The sequence below is a fragment of the Elaeis guineensis genome, chromosome 5 (genome assembly GCF_000442705.2).
Source record: "Elaeis guineensis isolate ETL-2024a chromosome 5, EG11, whole genome shotgun sequence".
NCBI classification, from domain to species: domain Eukaryota; kingdom Viridiplantae; phylum Streptophyta; class Magnoliopsida; order Arecales; family Arecaceae; genus Elaeis; species Elaeis guineensis.
This window is the reverse complement of record NC_025997.2, coordinates 3,363,748-3,379,467: the sequence shown is the minus strand read 5'-3', so window position 1 is coordinate 3,379,467 and position 15,720 is coordinate 3,363,748. Positions and strand designations below refer to the sequence as shown.

General features: G+C 42.4%; 1 protein-coding gene across 1 annotated transcript; it reads right to left on the bottom strand.

Annotated features, from left to right (window-relative positions):
- Positions 1-343: 343 nt before the first annotated feature.
- Positions 344-6,658, bottom strand: LOC105037277 (cation/H(+) antiporter 20). The gene is given in 5 exon segments (XM_073257151.1): positions 344-978; positions 1,072-1,655; positions 1,658-2,003; positions 5,279-6,298; positions 6,388-6,658. Coding segments are annotated over 5 exon segments (2,511 nt in total). The 5' UTR covers positions 6,568-6,658; the 3' UTR covers positions 344-597.
- Positions 6,659-15,720: the final 9,062 nt, after the last annotated feature.

The following is a 15,720-nucleotide window of genomic DNA, read 5'->3' as shown; positions in this document are numbered from 1 at the left end:
TTTTTTCTTTTTCTTATCTCTTCCTTTCTTTCTTTTTTCCTTTTCTTCTTTTTTTCTATTTCTTCCTTCTTCTTTTTTTTTTTTTTTTTTGTCTCCCTTCCTTCTTTCTTTCATTTTTTTTTCTTTTCATTTTTTTTCATCTTCTTTTTTCATTTTTTTTTTTTTTCTTTTCCTACAAAAATATGTTTCAGAATCATGACCCCATCTTGATTTTATTATTTCATAGGAATGAGGCCAAAGGACTACGATATCACCGATCCCACCGAGATCAAAAATCTTGCATTAATAATATTATTAAAGGTGTCTGCATGACATATTAAATACGTATAGTTAATAGGTAATATTTAAATAAAAACAACAGATTTTAAGTTGTTAATGTTAAGAATAAGCAGAAAATTTACATCACCTTCAATTAGTGTTCGCCACTGTTCGCACATCATTTGAACAGGGACATTGCCCCTAACGAGCGCGTGTTTGAACCGACCATAAGACCAGTTGGTGTTAAAACTACAGGCAACAAGGAAGTAACTATATATGATTGATGGCAAGTGCCCTATAATGACGGTACTTCTTAGACCCACATAGATCATCCAGCCCTTAAGAGGTTTTCTGGGCGCTGCCGTCATCGACATCAACAATGGTGGCATCCCCGCCGTCAAGGACCATAGAGACGGGGGTCTCCTTCGAGTGGACCACGTCGTGCTGCTGGATCACCAGCACGGACGACACGACCCCGTGGCTGGACGACGCCAACGCGTCCCCGACGGGCCCCAGCTCCGGGTGCTCCGCCTGCCGCCCGGCCAGCTCCGCCACCATCGACGACGGGAACCGCCCCTTCCCCACCACTATCAGCTCGTAGGCCCCACTCCTCCCGATCGCCAGCACCGCCTCCAGAACATTCCCCGCTGGCCTCTCCTCATATGTCGCCGTCTCTTCCGTCCTCCTCCGGAACTCCGCCACCGCCGCCTCGTCCAGCTCCTGCCACCCAGAACAGCAAACATCAGATTCCCCACCAATTTGTTACTTGACACGTAGTCGTATATGATTAAAAAGGTAATTTGAACAAGTGACCTTTTCTTGCTCGCGGTCCATGACGGCGGTGGAGAAAGTATAGCTGTCGTCGGCGCTCTTCATCGGAGAAGGGCGCAGCATGATGTTGGGTCGATCCTCCTTGCCCTTGTTACCGTCGACGAACCTCACCGCGGTGACCCTCACGCCGGGATGCTCCGCCATCCTGCTGGCCAGCTCGAGCGCCTCCCGGTCGTCGGGACCTCCGAAGAACAGGACGCAGACGCCATGCGCCACCTCGGCCGGGCCCACCTGCTCGCCGCCTCCGAAGCCTCGGTCCACGAGGACGGCCACGGAGCACGGAGCCTCCTTCATGACCCTCTGGTTCACGGCCCGCCAGCTGGGCCCCACGTTGTCCATGTGGCCGCTGTCGTGATCACCGCCGGCAGCCCGGTGTTTGTGGAAGGGGACGACGAGGAGGGAGACGCGCTTGTCCTCGGCCACGTTGCAGACGTCCTCGTGCATCGTGGGCATGGCGGAGATGGCGGTCATGGGGCGGACCCGAACGCGGCCGAGCTGCGCGTAGGCCTCAAAGGCGACAGAGACCTGGTCGTGAGTCTCGCGGTGGAGGGGGCTGCGGAAGGGGAGCCGTTGCGGCGGGCACGGCTAACCATGAGGATGGAGGAGGAACGCTCGGTGAGCTCGACAAGGTGGAGGATGTAGAGCTTGAGGGGGGACTTCTTGGTGCCCCCGCGGATGGTCTCGATGAGGTTGATGATGGAAGGGGCATCGCGGGGGCCGCGGGCGCAGGCGAGGATGCGGAGCTCCCTGGCGTCGGCGGATTGAGGGGATGAGGAGGCCTGGAGTTTACGGCGGTTGTCGGAGTTGTTGACCGCGCGGGCGGGCTTGTAGATGGCCATGACGCTTGGGGTGGTGATGAAGGTGGTGAAGAGAGCCATTAGCACCAAAATGGCAAATGTTTCATCGTTGAGTACCTGCATGCGTGTATTAATTACCAAAGGAAACAAGACAAGGTTTAGAAATAAAGCTGGTTATCATTTGCTCAACAGACGCTGGAGATCGCTACGTAGTTGGTTACATGTTGTCCTGATGGAACATTATATTACCCTCTATTGCTATGGCATTTGCTCGAAATAAGTCAATAATTCAGGAGGAGGTGGAGGAGGAATGAGATAGAATAGGTGATGCGTATATGGTAAAGAGGCAGCACGGTGATAGGGAAATATGTATTGATGACTCGTCGAATTTTCTAAAAGGAAGATCATATATTTGGAGAGGCGTAATTTCCTTTCCAAAGCCAGTGATCTTTGAGAAATTAAAAACTTGAAAGGCAAATTGCAGGCAAGGCCAGGTTTGAAGCATGAGTGGGGAGTTGAGCTACACAGTCAGAGAGAGAGAGAGAGAGTTAGTTCTAAATGCGTCATAACAAACGAGAGGGAGACAAATAAAACTAGTAGTAGAAAGCAGACAAACATAGGTCCCAATTTCAGCATTTCAATGCCCACTCCCTATCGGATGTGGAGGTCGGAGCAGGCACGTCGGGCTAACGTTGGAAATATCTCAAACTGAATAAAAGACCGAGTCAAGATAAGTCGACACGATAAAAATAAAGAATAGAAATAAAAATAACTAAAACAACTAATATTTCTTTTAAAGAAGATAAGTTTAACCAAAATTATTAGAAGACTGCTTTGATCTGGTTCTCCCACTTTCTAGATCGTTTGCTACAAGAGAAAAAAAAGGAAACATACCTTTAGAGTCCTAAGAGGCTGGGGCTGTTATAGAGGAAATCCCCTTGTTTGGTCCCCATGTCCATTAAGGCAGAGATTATGATGGAAAGAAGTTACCCACATCTTCATCCCTTCATCTACTATATATGTCATGATGGTAATAATAGGGCTGGCCTAAATCTTTCGATGGAAAGAAGTTTTTGTTTATTGCTGAAGAACAGTAAATCTAGAGAGAGATGAATGTTTTAAAAATTAAAGATCAGTTTAGATAAATAGACTAAAAATTTCATTAAATTTATAGATTGAGCTAGTATAATTATTTAGATAATATAATTATAGTATCGGCATGCTATATCCATCAGCATTTAAGAATGATTTTGGAGTGGATCGGTCTGAAATTTATAGTTAAAAAAAAAATCTGCTGTTAAAAAGAAAAAAAAAAAAAACTGCCATATCCCCCGTGCATTGCGGTACCTCACCTCATTTACCCTGCCGTATTCTATTATCCGAAAAAAAAAAAAAAAAAACGTCCTCTTCATCATCTACCATCCGCTACCACATCCTCGAATGACTATAATATCCCGCGACTTCTCTCATCTTCCTCCGGTTACAGGCGTTCAAAGTGGCCTTCGACGGTGAGAGAAAAGACGAAGCCCGCTTGCGGTAACCGGCTCCGACTGGTTTCGCTTCGTTTTTAAAATTTATAAAATACTAAAAGCATAAGCCACATGTCGCTCCCTCCCGATGAGTACCTTGCTACATGCACTCGTGAGCACGTAGCGGCCTGATTTGGACTCGCCGCAAGGTCGTGACCATGCACGCGCTTACCTAGGGGCTAGGGATGAAGACCATGCTATAATTAGTGTAAACAAAAATAATCTAGCTCATCGAATTATCATTATGCACGTCTTTAATGATAAAGTTCCAAAATCTTAGAGGGCCTTTGCGTAAATATAAAAAATTTAAACCCTTTGTATTTGAACAAATACTTTTTAATATTTATAAATGATATTGCAGCGAACATAACATACATATTAGCAAAGAAAGCAGCAGGGGTATACACGTGAGAGGCACGTGTTAGAGGGTTTTTGCCAAAGACACTATTTTCTATGAACATGATGCAAGCGGCCTACGACCTTCCATCCTGCAATTAGTATAGCAGGATCTTTTCTAGTATAAACGGATAGTGTCGTTCTAAATGAAGCGCATGAAGGTTGGAAGTTTTGAAACTCGGCAAGATGAAGAGAGGGACGAGCGTCTGCAAAATTTATTGTTCACCACCAATTTATGGCGTTATATGGAAAGGCCGTGATAACTTTTTCTTCCCTCGAATCTGCCATCGTGCGTGGTTTTTCTCCTCCCGTAAATGCTCACATGAGCAAGCAAGGATAATCTCTGTCGGGATCTGTTATTTCTTTTACGTCGTTGAAGTCTAAATTTCAAATTCTAAACCGCCTAAACTGAAAGGAATTATAAATATAATTATAAATAAATAAAATGAATTATTAATTCCAATAAAAGGTGTTACTTCATTGCCATATTATTCATTATTTAATAATATTATTAAATATAGTTGATCTTTAACTTTCCTTGGACATATCAATAATCAAGAAAGAATTTATCATCATATTACATATTTATGCATACTTGCAATCCATATTTATCACTTTATCTCATGTTCATTATGGAATCACATAAGTAAAGATAACAACTTATGACCTGATCTTTCAATCTGATGTGTGATCCATTTATTTGATATAAATATGTTTAGATCATAAATGAATCAACTCTTTATACCTATTTATCGAATAGATTGGATTTGGATTTAAGTCTCTGGCCTATTTTAATTCATTTAATAATTAAATCGAATCATAACTTGACTCATTTAAATTGTTTAAAATTTATTTAATCTGATCTATATCACTTGTTTAATTTATTTGATGTGATCTAACCTATTTAATAAATAATTTATATGAAATGAGTTGGATTACTTGTTTAATAAATATATCGGATTCAGATATAAATTTTTGATTCATTTAATAGATTAAATTCAGATTGCAAATTTTTGATCCAATTCAGTCCCATCCAATCCATATCTGATCTGATACGATTGTCCCCCTTGCACAGAAATTGCCTCTTAATTAAATAAGGTCTCTCTCCCAAACCAATAAACTTAGGATCTCAAAAACTTATTCTTTCAACTATAAATAGAAGATTTATTGCCTTACCAAATACAAATATTTGTAGGTGATGTTATCTCATAAAAAAAAAAAAAATTATTAAATATATAATACTTTGTTACATTCCTTTTTTTATTAAATATATAATACGATTATTTTTCTTTTAGAAATTCCAAAAACAAAATATCTCATGTATCAGTATCCACTGGACTCCTAGAACTATCTGTCGTCAAATACACTAACCTAGCTCTTTGATTATAACGAGTTTAGCGCTAGCAATGCAAGATGATGATATGAAACTCCATCAAACAAATATACATTAAAAGAAAAGAAATTTACCTTCCTCTCCTTGCCGATGTTGAGAACGATAAGCTCGACCAAACCCTTGGTGTTCATGAGCACGCCAAGCGCCACCGACTCCCTCGGCGCCATGCCGCACGCCACCGCCACCAAGAACGTCCCCAGTATCTTCCCGGCGCACGCAGTGCTAATCACCAGCGCCAGCAGCCCCCACGCCTTCCCTCCCTTGATCGTCGCCACGTTCGTCTTCAACCCGCTTGACGCGAAGTAAAGCGGCAGCAATAGCCCGGAAACGAAGTCCTCGATCCTCTCTATGAGCCTCCCGGCGAACTCCCCCTCCTTCGGCACCGTCAAACCGAAAACAAACGCCCCGAAGATCGAGTGGATTCCGATGAAGTCCGTAAAGAAGCCCGATACGAGGACGCCGGCCAGGGTGAGACAGATCCACACCTCGCTCTCACCACCCTCTCCATCGGCTCTTTTGGCTACCCACGACATCGCCGGCCTCACCACCGCCATCTGCACTGCGACGAAGGCGACGCCGCACAAGAGGACCCAGAGGGAGACCAGGGGGCTCTTATGGCCGCCGGCATCGCCTCCGGAAAGAGCGACGGCGAGGGCGAGGAGGACCCAGGCGGCGACGTCGTTGAAGGCGGCGGCGGCCATGGCGATCTCGCCGACCTGGGTCGTCAAGAGCTTGAGCTCCGCGAGGATGCGAGCGAGAACGGGGAAAGCAGTGATGGAGAGAGCCACGCCCATGAAAACAAGGAAGGGACCGTAGCCAGCGGAGTCGGCGCCGGGGAGGCTGCTGCGAAGGACGAAGGCCACGCCGACGCCGCTGACGAACGGGAGTGAGATCCCAGCCGCCGCGATGAAGAACGCCCGCCGGCCGCTCCGCTGGATGGACCGGAGGTCGAGCTCCAGACCGACGAGGAACAGAAAGAAGAGGAGCCCTATGCTCGCCACCGTCTCGAGTATCGGCGTGCTCCATGACGGGAAGATGCGGTGGAGGTACGACTGGTTCCGGCCCAGAGCCGAAGGCCCCAATATAATTCCCCCCTACCACAAAAACACTTGAATTAAACTATAATACAGAATTAAATAAGGCAAGTTAAACGGTAGAGTTCAAAGAGAGATGGAGGGCATACGACAATCTCGGCGATGACTTTGGGCTGGCGGAGGGGTTTGAGGATGAAGGCGAGGGAGCGGCTTAGGATGAGGACGAGGGTAGTTTGGACGATGAGAAGGGGGAAAGCGAAGTGGAGGGGGTTGTCGCCTTGCCAGATTCCATTGGAGGAGGTCTTAATGGAGGTTATGTTAACCGCCATGAGAGCTATATTTTCTTTGGTGCTCTCCTCCTCTCCGCCACCTTTCGTTGTTTGTCTCTACCAGCAGAGGAGAGGATGGGCGGGGATTGGATATGCGAGGCCTTTATATAATGCAAGGAGGGGAAGGAAGTGGTGGAAGAAGAGGAGCGTTGGGAGGCAAGTAGGAAGAGCCGGGTGTTGAAATGAGCTGTAAATATCTCTAATTAGGAATGTAATGGTCTAATTAGAAAAAAATATATTTGTATAATTTTTATATTAATTTTTTTGATTAAGAATGCAATCGTCTAATTAGAGAGAAATATATTTATATAATTTTAAATTGAATCTCTCTGATTAGGAATGCAATTGTCTAATTAGAAGGAAATATATTTGTATAATTTTTAAATTGAGCCTATAAAATTAATAAAAAGGATCATTTTGGTCTTAGAGAAGTATTCTTCTTCCTCTGAATCCTCATCTTCACCTTCTCTTCTATTTTTTCTATTTTTCAATATGGTACGCTCTATTCGCCTCATCTCAATCCCTAAACTTCTTTAACTGCTGACCGTCCGCACCTCTTCAGATCTTTTCAAATCTTTCCCGGATCAGGCATCTCCCACACCCTGCCATCACCATCGTTGTTTCCGTCGCTGCCGCTGCCATCGCTGCTACCGTCGTTGCCGTCGATGCCACCGATATTGCTACTGCCGTCGATGCCACTGCGTATCCATCCGTGAACCACGGGATTGAGAACGGAAGCGGCTGACGCCTTTCTCATTTCTTATTAGGTGCTGGGTCTTGTTCTGAAGCAACAATGGAACATCTTTTTTGGAGTTTCTGAATATTATCGAGGTGCCTTTTATGCAAGCAGATATTCGATATTTTTTATTCATCATCTGAGTTTATCTCAGATCGTTGGTGAGAAAAATTCAAATACTTTTCCTCAGATTGTTCTTGTTTACTTGATCATTTAAGTGTTTTGTTTTGACAATGGATGATAAAAATTCTTTAACCATGGAGGATTTAGAAAAGTTAATAGTTAGGATGATGGAATCTCGTATCGTGAGTAGTGAGTTTTCAAAGATCATCCTAGAAACTAACTTGGTCAAATTGGATGGGCTGGGTACCTACTTAAGTTGGACGCAACATGTTCGTCTAATTTTAGAGTCTCACAATCTTGAGAGATTTATAAGTGGTACTGCAAAAAGGCCAGAAGGAGATGTGATAGCTATTAGACAGTGGAATTCTAATAATTCTCGAGTGGTAGCATGGCTCCTTGCCTCTGTGGTACTGAGTGTTGCTCATACGGTTGAGGCACTGACGAATGCTTATGAGTTATGGCAGGCTGTAGCCACAACTTATTCCTATAAATGTAATAATATGCATGCCCATAAGATCCAACGAGAGCTTCGGAGACTTACTCAGGGTTCCTGATCTGTAACAGAGTATGTTGGATAATTAAAAAGGTGGAATGATTTTGATTTTTATAGTCCCTTTACCCCTACTCATCCTAATGATGTTGATGTGTTCCGCAAATGGATAGAGCGTCAATGCCTTGTGGATTTTTTGGATGGACTAAATCCAGAGTTTGAGTATCGATGCTCTTCTATTCTTAGTACACAGAATGGCCAACTCTTGATGAAGCTATTTCCTTGGTTCTTAGTGAAGAAACTCGATTAGCCACTATATCTTCTTCTACAAACACAGCTATACAATCTGCACTTGTAGTACAGCCAACTACTCTTGAAAGCTCTTCTCCTATTAATTCTACTCAAGAAACTCAGTCTCGACCTCGCGGGGTTAAGATTTGTGACCATTGTCATAAGCCGAGCCACATCAAAGCTTACTGCTATGAGCTGCATGGTCGTCCAACTAGAGTCCATGGTCGTGGAGGTGGTCGTTCTGGTAGAGGTCGAGGTCAGTATAATTAGGCTCATTTTTCTTCTATGGAGGATTTATCAGTCGAAGAAATGCAACTTTTGAAAAAATTCAGATCTGGTGTAAATATTTTTGAAAGCAGCACTTCCACAGAAGATTCTTCAAAGCAACCAACCAGTTCTCTCTATCAGGATAATTTTGCCCAAATAGGTATCGATGATCAAATTCATGCTCTTAACTGTAGTAATTTTTCTCCATGGGTAGTTGACTCTGGAGCATCCAATCATATGACTGGATCCTTTAGAGATTTTGTGTCTTATATTTCCTGTTCTGGTAGTGATAAAGTTTATCTTGCTGATGGCTCTTTTACCCCTATTTCTGAGAAAGGATCTATCAAATGCACTTCTGAATTATCCTTATCATCTGTTCTACATGTCTCTAGATTTTCTATCAATCTTCTATCCATTAGTGCTATTATGAATGATCTTGATTGTGCCGTAACCTTTTTCAAAATACATTGTGTCTTTCAGGAGCCAAGGACAGGAAGGAAACTTGGGACTGGCATAATGCGTAATGGGCTCTACTATTTGGAGGGAGGAGTGTCTGGAGGCTACTCAGAAATCAGTTTGACAGTTTCATCCTCACGAAAGGAAGATCTGTTACTCCAGCACCGCAGGCTTGGTCATCTTCCATTTACTCTCTTAGCTCGTATGTTTCCAACTATTTTTGAATCATATAATAAAGAGAAGCTTGTATGTGATGCCTGTGAACTAGCTAAACACACTAGAAGTGCTTATCCAGGCTCAGGCCTGCATAGTAAAGTAATGTTTGAGGTAGTTCATTCTGATGTATGGGGACCCTGTGGGACCACCGCTATTTCTGGTCATCGGTGGTTCGTTACTTTTATTGATTGTTTTAGTCGTTGTACTTGGGTTTATCTATTGAAAAATAAGAATGAAGTGTTTCAGTCATTTAGAGATTTTCATAAAATGATTGGTACTCAATATAGAGCAACTCTTAAGATTTTTCGCTCTGATAATGGGACAGAGTATCTTAATAAAGAATTTGAGGAGTATACACATAATAATGGTATTATACATCAAATGACTTGTGTTGACACACCGGCTCAAAATGGAGTTACTGAAAGAAAGAATAGACACCTACTTGAAGTGACAAGATGTTTGATGTTTTCTATGAATGTTCCTAAGTCCTTATGGGGAGAGACAGTGTTAACTGCAGCGTATCTAATTAACCGAATACCACTTCGAACTTTGTATTATAAGACACCTCTTGAATGCCTGCAAGAAACTAATTCTTTCATAATTTCCCCCAAGGTATTTGGCTGTGTTTGTTTTGTTCGGGATCATCGACCTTCAATTGGCAAGCTTGACGCTCGTGCCCTCAAGTACATTTTTGTTGGTTATTCTTCTACTCAAAAAGGGTACAAATGTTGGTGTCCGAATGAGCAAAAGTTGTTTATCAGCATGGATGTAATATTTCGGAAGTCTGAGCCATTCTATATATCTTCTGTGTCTTCTTCCTCTCCGTCACCTCTGGAACTGGTCGAGAGGGGGAGTTCTCTGAAGGGAGTCCTATTACTGTGGATGTTGGTACAAATGGTGGATCTGATACTCAGGAAGAGTTTATTACAAATAGTGGATCTGATACTCAGAGAGAGTTTATTTCTATTAATGCTAGTTCTGACACTCAAGAAGAAGCATCTAAAACTGCATCTGAGACTCTCTCACAGCCTGCTACTTCAGTTTCATCTGATTCATCTCCTCTCTCAGAGCCTATTATGCATTCTCCAGTCTCCAGATCTTCATCTCCTGTCCTGATGGTTTCATCTTCTACGACGAATGGTAATTCTCCTGTACCTCCCATTCATTTTATATTAGATAATGATGATCTAAATGTTCCTATTGCTTTACGTAAACCTACTCGTCATGCTGGTATTCTTGCTCGACTTAAGGATTGAGTGGGGTACAAACATGACATCACTAACTTTGTATCCTATGAGTCTCTCTCTCCATCTTATCAGAGTTTTATAGCTTCTTTGTCCTCTGTCCCCATACCCAAGAACTGGAAGGTTGCTAAGAAAAATCCCAAGTGGAAAGCCGCTATGCTTGAGGAAATGCGAGCACTAGAAAAAAATAATATATGAGAACTTGTATCTTTACTAGCTGGTAAACAAACTGTGGGATGCAAATGAATTTTTACAGTTAAGCAGACACCTGAGGGTACTGTTGAACAGTACAAAGCTCGTTTAGTAGCAAAAGGATATACACAGACTTATAGCATCGACTATGATGAAACTTTTACACCTGTTGCAAAAATGAACTCTGTTAGAACCCTTATATCATATGCTGCTAACTTTGGATGGGATCTATTCCAGCTCGATGTAAAAATGCCTTTCTTTATGGAGAACTTCAGGAGGAGGTATATATGAATATTCCTCCAGATTTGCTACCGCTCAGACAGTGGGCAAAGTATGCCAGTTACGATGCTCTCTTTATGGTCTGAAGCAGTCACCTCGTGCTTGGTTCGATCACTTCCGACGAGCAATCATTCAGATGGGATATAAACAGAGCAATGCAAATCACACACTCTTCTTTCGGCACAACAAGGGTAAGATTGCTGTTTTGATTGTCTATGTTGATGATATTGTGGTCACAGGAGATAATTCTGAGAAGATAGCTCATTTGAAAGCTCAGCTGGCACAGGCATTTGAGGTGAAGGATCTTGGACATCTTCGATATTTTTTTGGGATAGAAGTTGCTTGTTCTTCAAAAGAAATTTTTCTCTTCCAAAGAAAATATATTCTAGATCTTCTTACAGAAATCGGTATGTTGGGATGTCGACCTATTGCTACTCCTATTGAACAAAATCATCGACTAATAGCCGATACTGGTGTCCCTATTGATTGAGAATGTTATCAACGATTGGTAGGACGCTTGATTTATCTATCTCATACACGGCTTGATATTGCGTTCGCCGTTAGTGTGGTAAGTCAGTTTATGCATGATCCACGTTCAGTTCATATGGATGCTGTGACACGGATACTTCGTTACCTCAAAAGCTGTCCTAGTCGTGGTTTACTTTATTCTTATCATGGCAACCTACGGGTGGAGTGTTATACAGATGCTGATTGGGCTGGATCACTTGATGACCGTCGCTCTACCTCAGGTTACTGTACTTTTGTTGAAGGTAATCTAGTCACTTGGCGAAGTAAGAAACAGAATGTAGTTGCTCGATCTACTGCTGAAGCAGAGTATCGAGCTATGGCACATGGCGTGTGCAAAATTTTATGGTTGCAGATCTTATTATTGGATCTAAGTCTTTATCAGTCATCGTCCCTTATGCTATATTGTGACAACAAGGCAGCAATCAATATTGCTAATAATCCAGTACAGTACGATCGAACGAAGCATATCGAGATCGATCGACATTTTATCAAGAAAAAGCTTAATGCCAGAATCATTTGTATGTCTTATGTGCGATTTGCTAGTCAACTAGCAGACATTTTGACCAAAGGTCTTAGTGTGCCTTCTTTTTCATTTATTCGTGACAAGATGGGTTTTTATGATATCTATAACCCATCTTGAGGGAGAGTGTTGAAATGAGCTGTAGATACCTCTGATTAGGAATGCAATCGTCTATATAGAGGAAAATATATTTGTATAATTTTAAATTGAATCTCTCTGATTAGAATGTAATCGTCTAATTAAAGAAAAATATATTTATATAATTTCTAAATTGAATCTCTCTGATTATGAATGCAATCATTTAATTAAAAAAAATATATTTATATAATTTTTAAATTAAGTCTATAAAAATTAATAAAAAAAATCTTTTGATTCTAAAAAAATATTTTTTTTTCTCTGAATCCTCGTCTTCACCTTCTCCTCTATTTTTTTCTGTTTTTCAACACCGGATTTCTTGTTCTCACGCCAAGGAGACGGAGCCCACAGCGGCAGGGAAAGCGGTGTTTTGGTCTTTCATGTATACTGTCTCGACTTTTCTCATCTTTACATGTGATCTCGGGCACGGCAACTCACAACGAAATGTCGAAGCTGTACGTGGAAGAGTCGATCGCATATTGCAGCTGGGTCAATGCAATTGTTCGAACATGTCGAGTCGTTGGTGAAATCAGTTTGCGTCGGTATATCTTTAACTAGTTTTTGGTCGTTCTTCCGTACAAGGTCCAACGACGGCCGTTAGGGCTTTGGACGAGGACTCCTCTCCTCCAGCCATGGGGCTAGGCACCATTCGGAAGCCCACCAATTTTGTCCATGTCTCGATCTTTACGATTTTGTGCATGCACCCAGGGGTCCCAGGTGCTCCCGCGGAAACACGTCGCGAGTTGTGATGTCAGGAGGAGGCATCTCTTGCCACCTCCTCCTGCCGAAGATGCTCAGCTAGCGGAACCATGCGGGCGGTGGTTATTGAGCTGCGCACCGGAGACCGAGCGCCGCGGCCGTCGGGAACACACGATTGGAGGTATTTCTGCTGTCGGTCTGATGACTTGAATAAATCACAGTTGGCGAAAAATTGCATAAAATATACGTCCTCCCTGAACTTGAGAATTTGGCACATCCAAGTAGAAGATACACGACAGTATATTATTTTATACCAATTGAGATACCAAGAACCGGTAATTCATGCATATACCATATCGATTGCTCAAAAAATGTTTGGTATATTGACAAAATGCCCATGTAAATGGACGCCTCACTAAATTTAGATCTCGAGGAGAGGCGATGACGATTTGTTAGGAATGCGTACTGCTTGTATTAATTAACAATTTTATGCATAACATAAAGACTGATAAAAAAGAAAATGAGAGTAGAAAAAAGCAGCGTGGGCTGCGTGGCGTTGCTTTAACTCGAGATAAGATAAGATAATTATCATTTGAAAGTGGTGCATTGACCGTACCGCTGAATCTTCCAGCAGGTGATGTCCATTTTCCTTTGCCCTTCATAAGGGCATCATCAGGTAAAATAAGATGCCTTTATAAAAAGACGGCAATCTTACACCACCAAATGAAGTCCTTCCATGTGACTTTGCTTTTTTTTTCCTCCCCCCCGCCCCCCGCCAACTAAAAGGGCCTAGCTAGTTCCTTCCAACTAAGATGGATTAGCAATAATTGAGGAGTTCCTCTTGGTTGAATGTGCGCCTTTTCTCAACCAAAGATGCCAGTGTTGAGGTAGAAACCCCACCAACTAAAAGTCACGCTTGTCCATCCCATTCTTAGCGCTTTAACTGAAGAATCAACAACAGAGTCCACGTCAAACACTTCAATTAAAAAGAAAAAAAAAAAAATCTACCATGCGATGGGAAAACTGAAATCCAATTGGGCAAGAAAATGATTTGATCGGATTACATAGACTTGTCTAAATGCATTTCTATCTCTTGCCCCCGATTGCTTCTCAGTCTCTCAACCAGCTCAGCCATCCTCATCATTTTGATCACCTTTGCTGTCTAATGTGTGATCTTGAGTCACGCAACAACTATCAGACATCTTGAATTGTTAACTCCTACTAAACACCGCGCGATCTTGACTTTGACATTACTTGGTTGCTAGGCTTCAAAGCAAAGGATCGTTCCAATTAGGACTAGATTATGTTTCCTTCTAAAGAGACCTGAATACGATGTGGATCTGATGGTATGGGCCCAGCTCCCGTTCCAAGAGCCAATTGGGTTCAGTCCACATCGTGCCATGCCTGTTTTAAGCCGACCAGGTGGATGTCAGGCATCCCATCGTACCAAAAGAATGCTTCAGTGCTAAACCTTGGACCAAACAAAGCTCACACCAAAAATTTGGTGTTCCATGCTATATTCACACGCATACCGGCCCCATGAATTGCACCAATTTTCCCATTCCATGTTTCTATACAGCGTGAGAGTATGGAACTTCTTTAGGTTCCATGTTTGGGCCCCGTGGCTGGGGATGGTAATGCGAGATTGGGTCAAACTGCTTTTTTTTTTTTTTTTGGAGGAGTCAAATTGCAAACTAAACACGGGACGATTACCTTCCGTCACAAGGAATTGGGGAATGCTCGTAGGCCTCTCGTGATCACATGAGAGAAAAGGGACGCCGGCACGTGATACCGTCGCGCCTTCAGGAAAGGAAAGGTTGCTTTCTTGAGGCACTGCGGCTATAGTTGCGGCTCAAAACTGGATGACCAGCCAACGCCGAGACCACCGTGACTCCAACCGCAAGTTGGAAGAATCACAGACATTTTGATGGAAAAATTGATAAGAAGTCACGGTTTAAATAGCACCATTTTATTATGATGATCATCATTTTTCCCTGGAGAGGAATTCAAAGGCACTATTTTGATTCGTCCAGGAAGCATATGGTGGATATATAGAGCCTTGGTTTAGATCAGAGTGAGTGCAAAATCTTCTAAACAGTATAAATGTAGGCTTGCAGGTGGATCCATATCAACCATAGGTTGCAGCGATTACTTGGACCGGGGCAAATCAAAGAAATCTATCCTGCTCCCCAATTGGTTGGGTTCGAAAGAAGATGCCTAAAATCCGAGTTCTTTGGGTGCCCAAAATCTATGGCAAGGAGCGTCTTTGCCAAATCTATTCATGATTAATTGGGATTTTTTTTGTTTAAAAAAAAAAGAAGAAGAAAACAGTTCTGGGATAACTCCAGGGGAGAATTGTAACAATTGCCTTGTTTTATTTGATCTCCTTTCATTTTCTCGACACAGGTCAAGACGTCAGACTTTTTCAAGTGACATCAACTGCAGCAACATAGATGCAAACACAACAAACAATTTTGATCAGATATTGCGGCATGAGCTGGTTACAAAGGTCCGAGTGCTGCTCCTTAACTGCCACAGTTGGATGATTTTGGACATCTAAAAGCTACAAAGATAGCCACAAGTAGAAAATAGTTGACGAAGTTTTATAGATGTCGACAGGGTCAATGTGATAACAGCATAAACGACATAAAATAGGAACTATAAGGGCATGCCACGTATGTTTCTGGGCATTTTGTTATATTTGCGTTTTCTTTTCTGCTGCAGAGATTTTCTGCCTGGTTCCCACAATGGTAAAATTACAAAGGTATATAAGAGGAGATGAGAACAGAGGTTGCAACAGATTTCAGTAGTGATCTCAGTGACAGCCAACTTCCATCAAATTAAGTTGACAATAAATTCTCGAGTCTTGTATGGTTATCCAATGATTTTGCCGAGCATAGGTTACACTACTTTCGGAAGATATGTATGGTTTAACTGAGTTGGCTGAAGCCTTCGTACTTAGAAAAATTCTTGAATT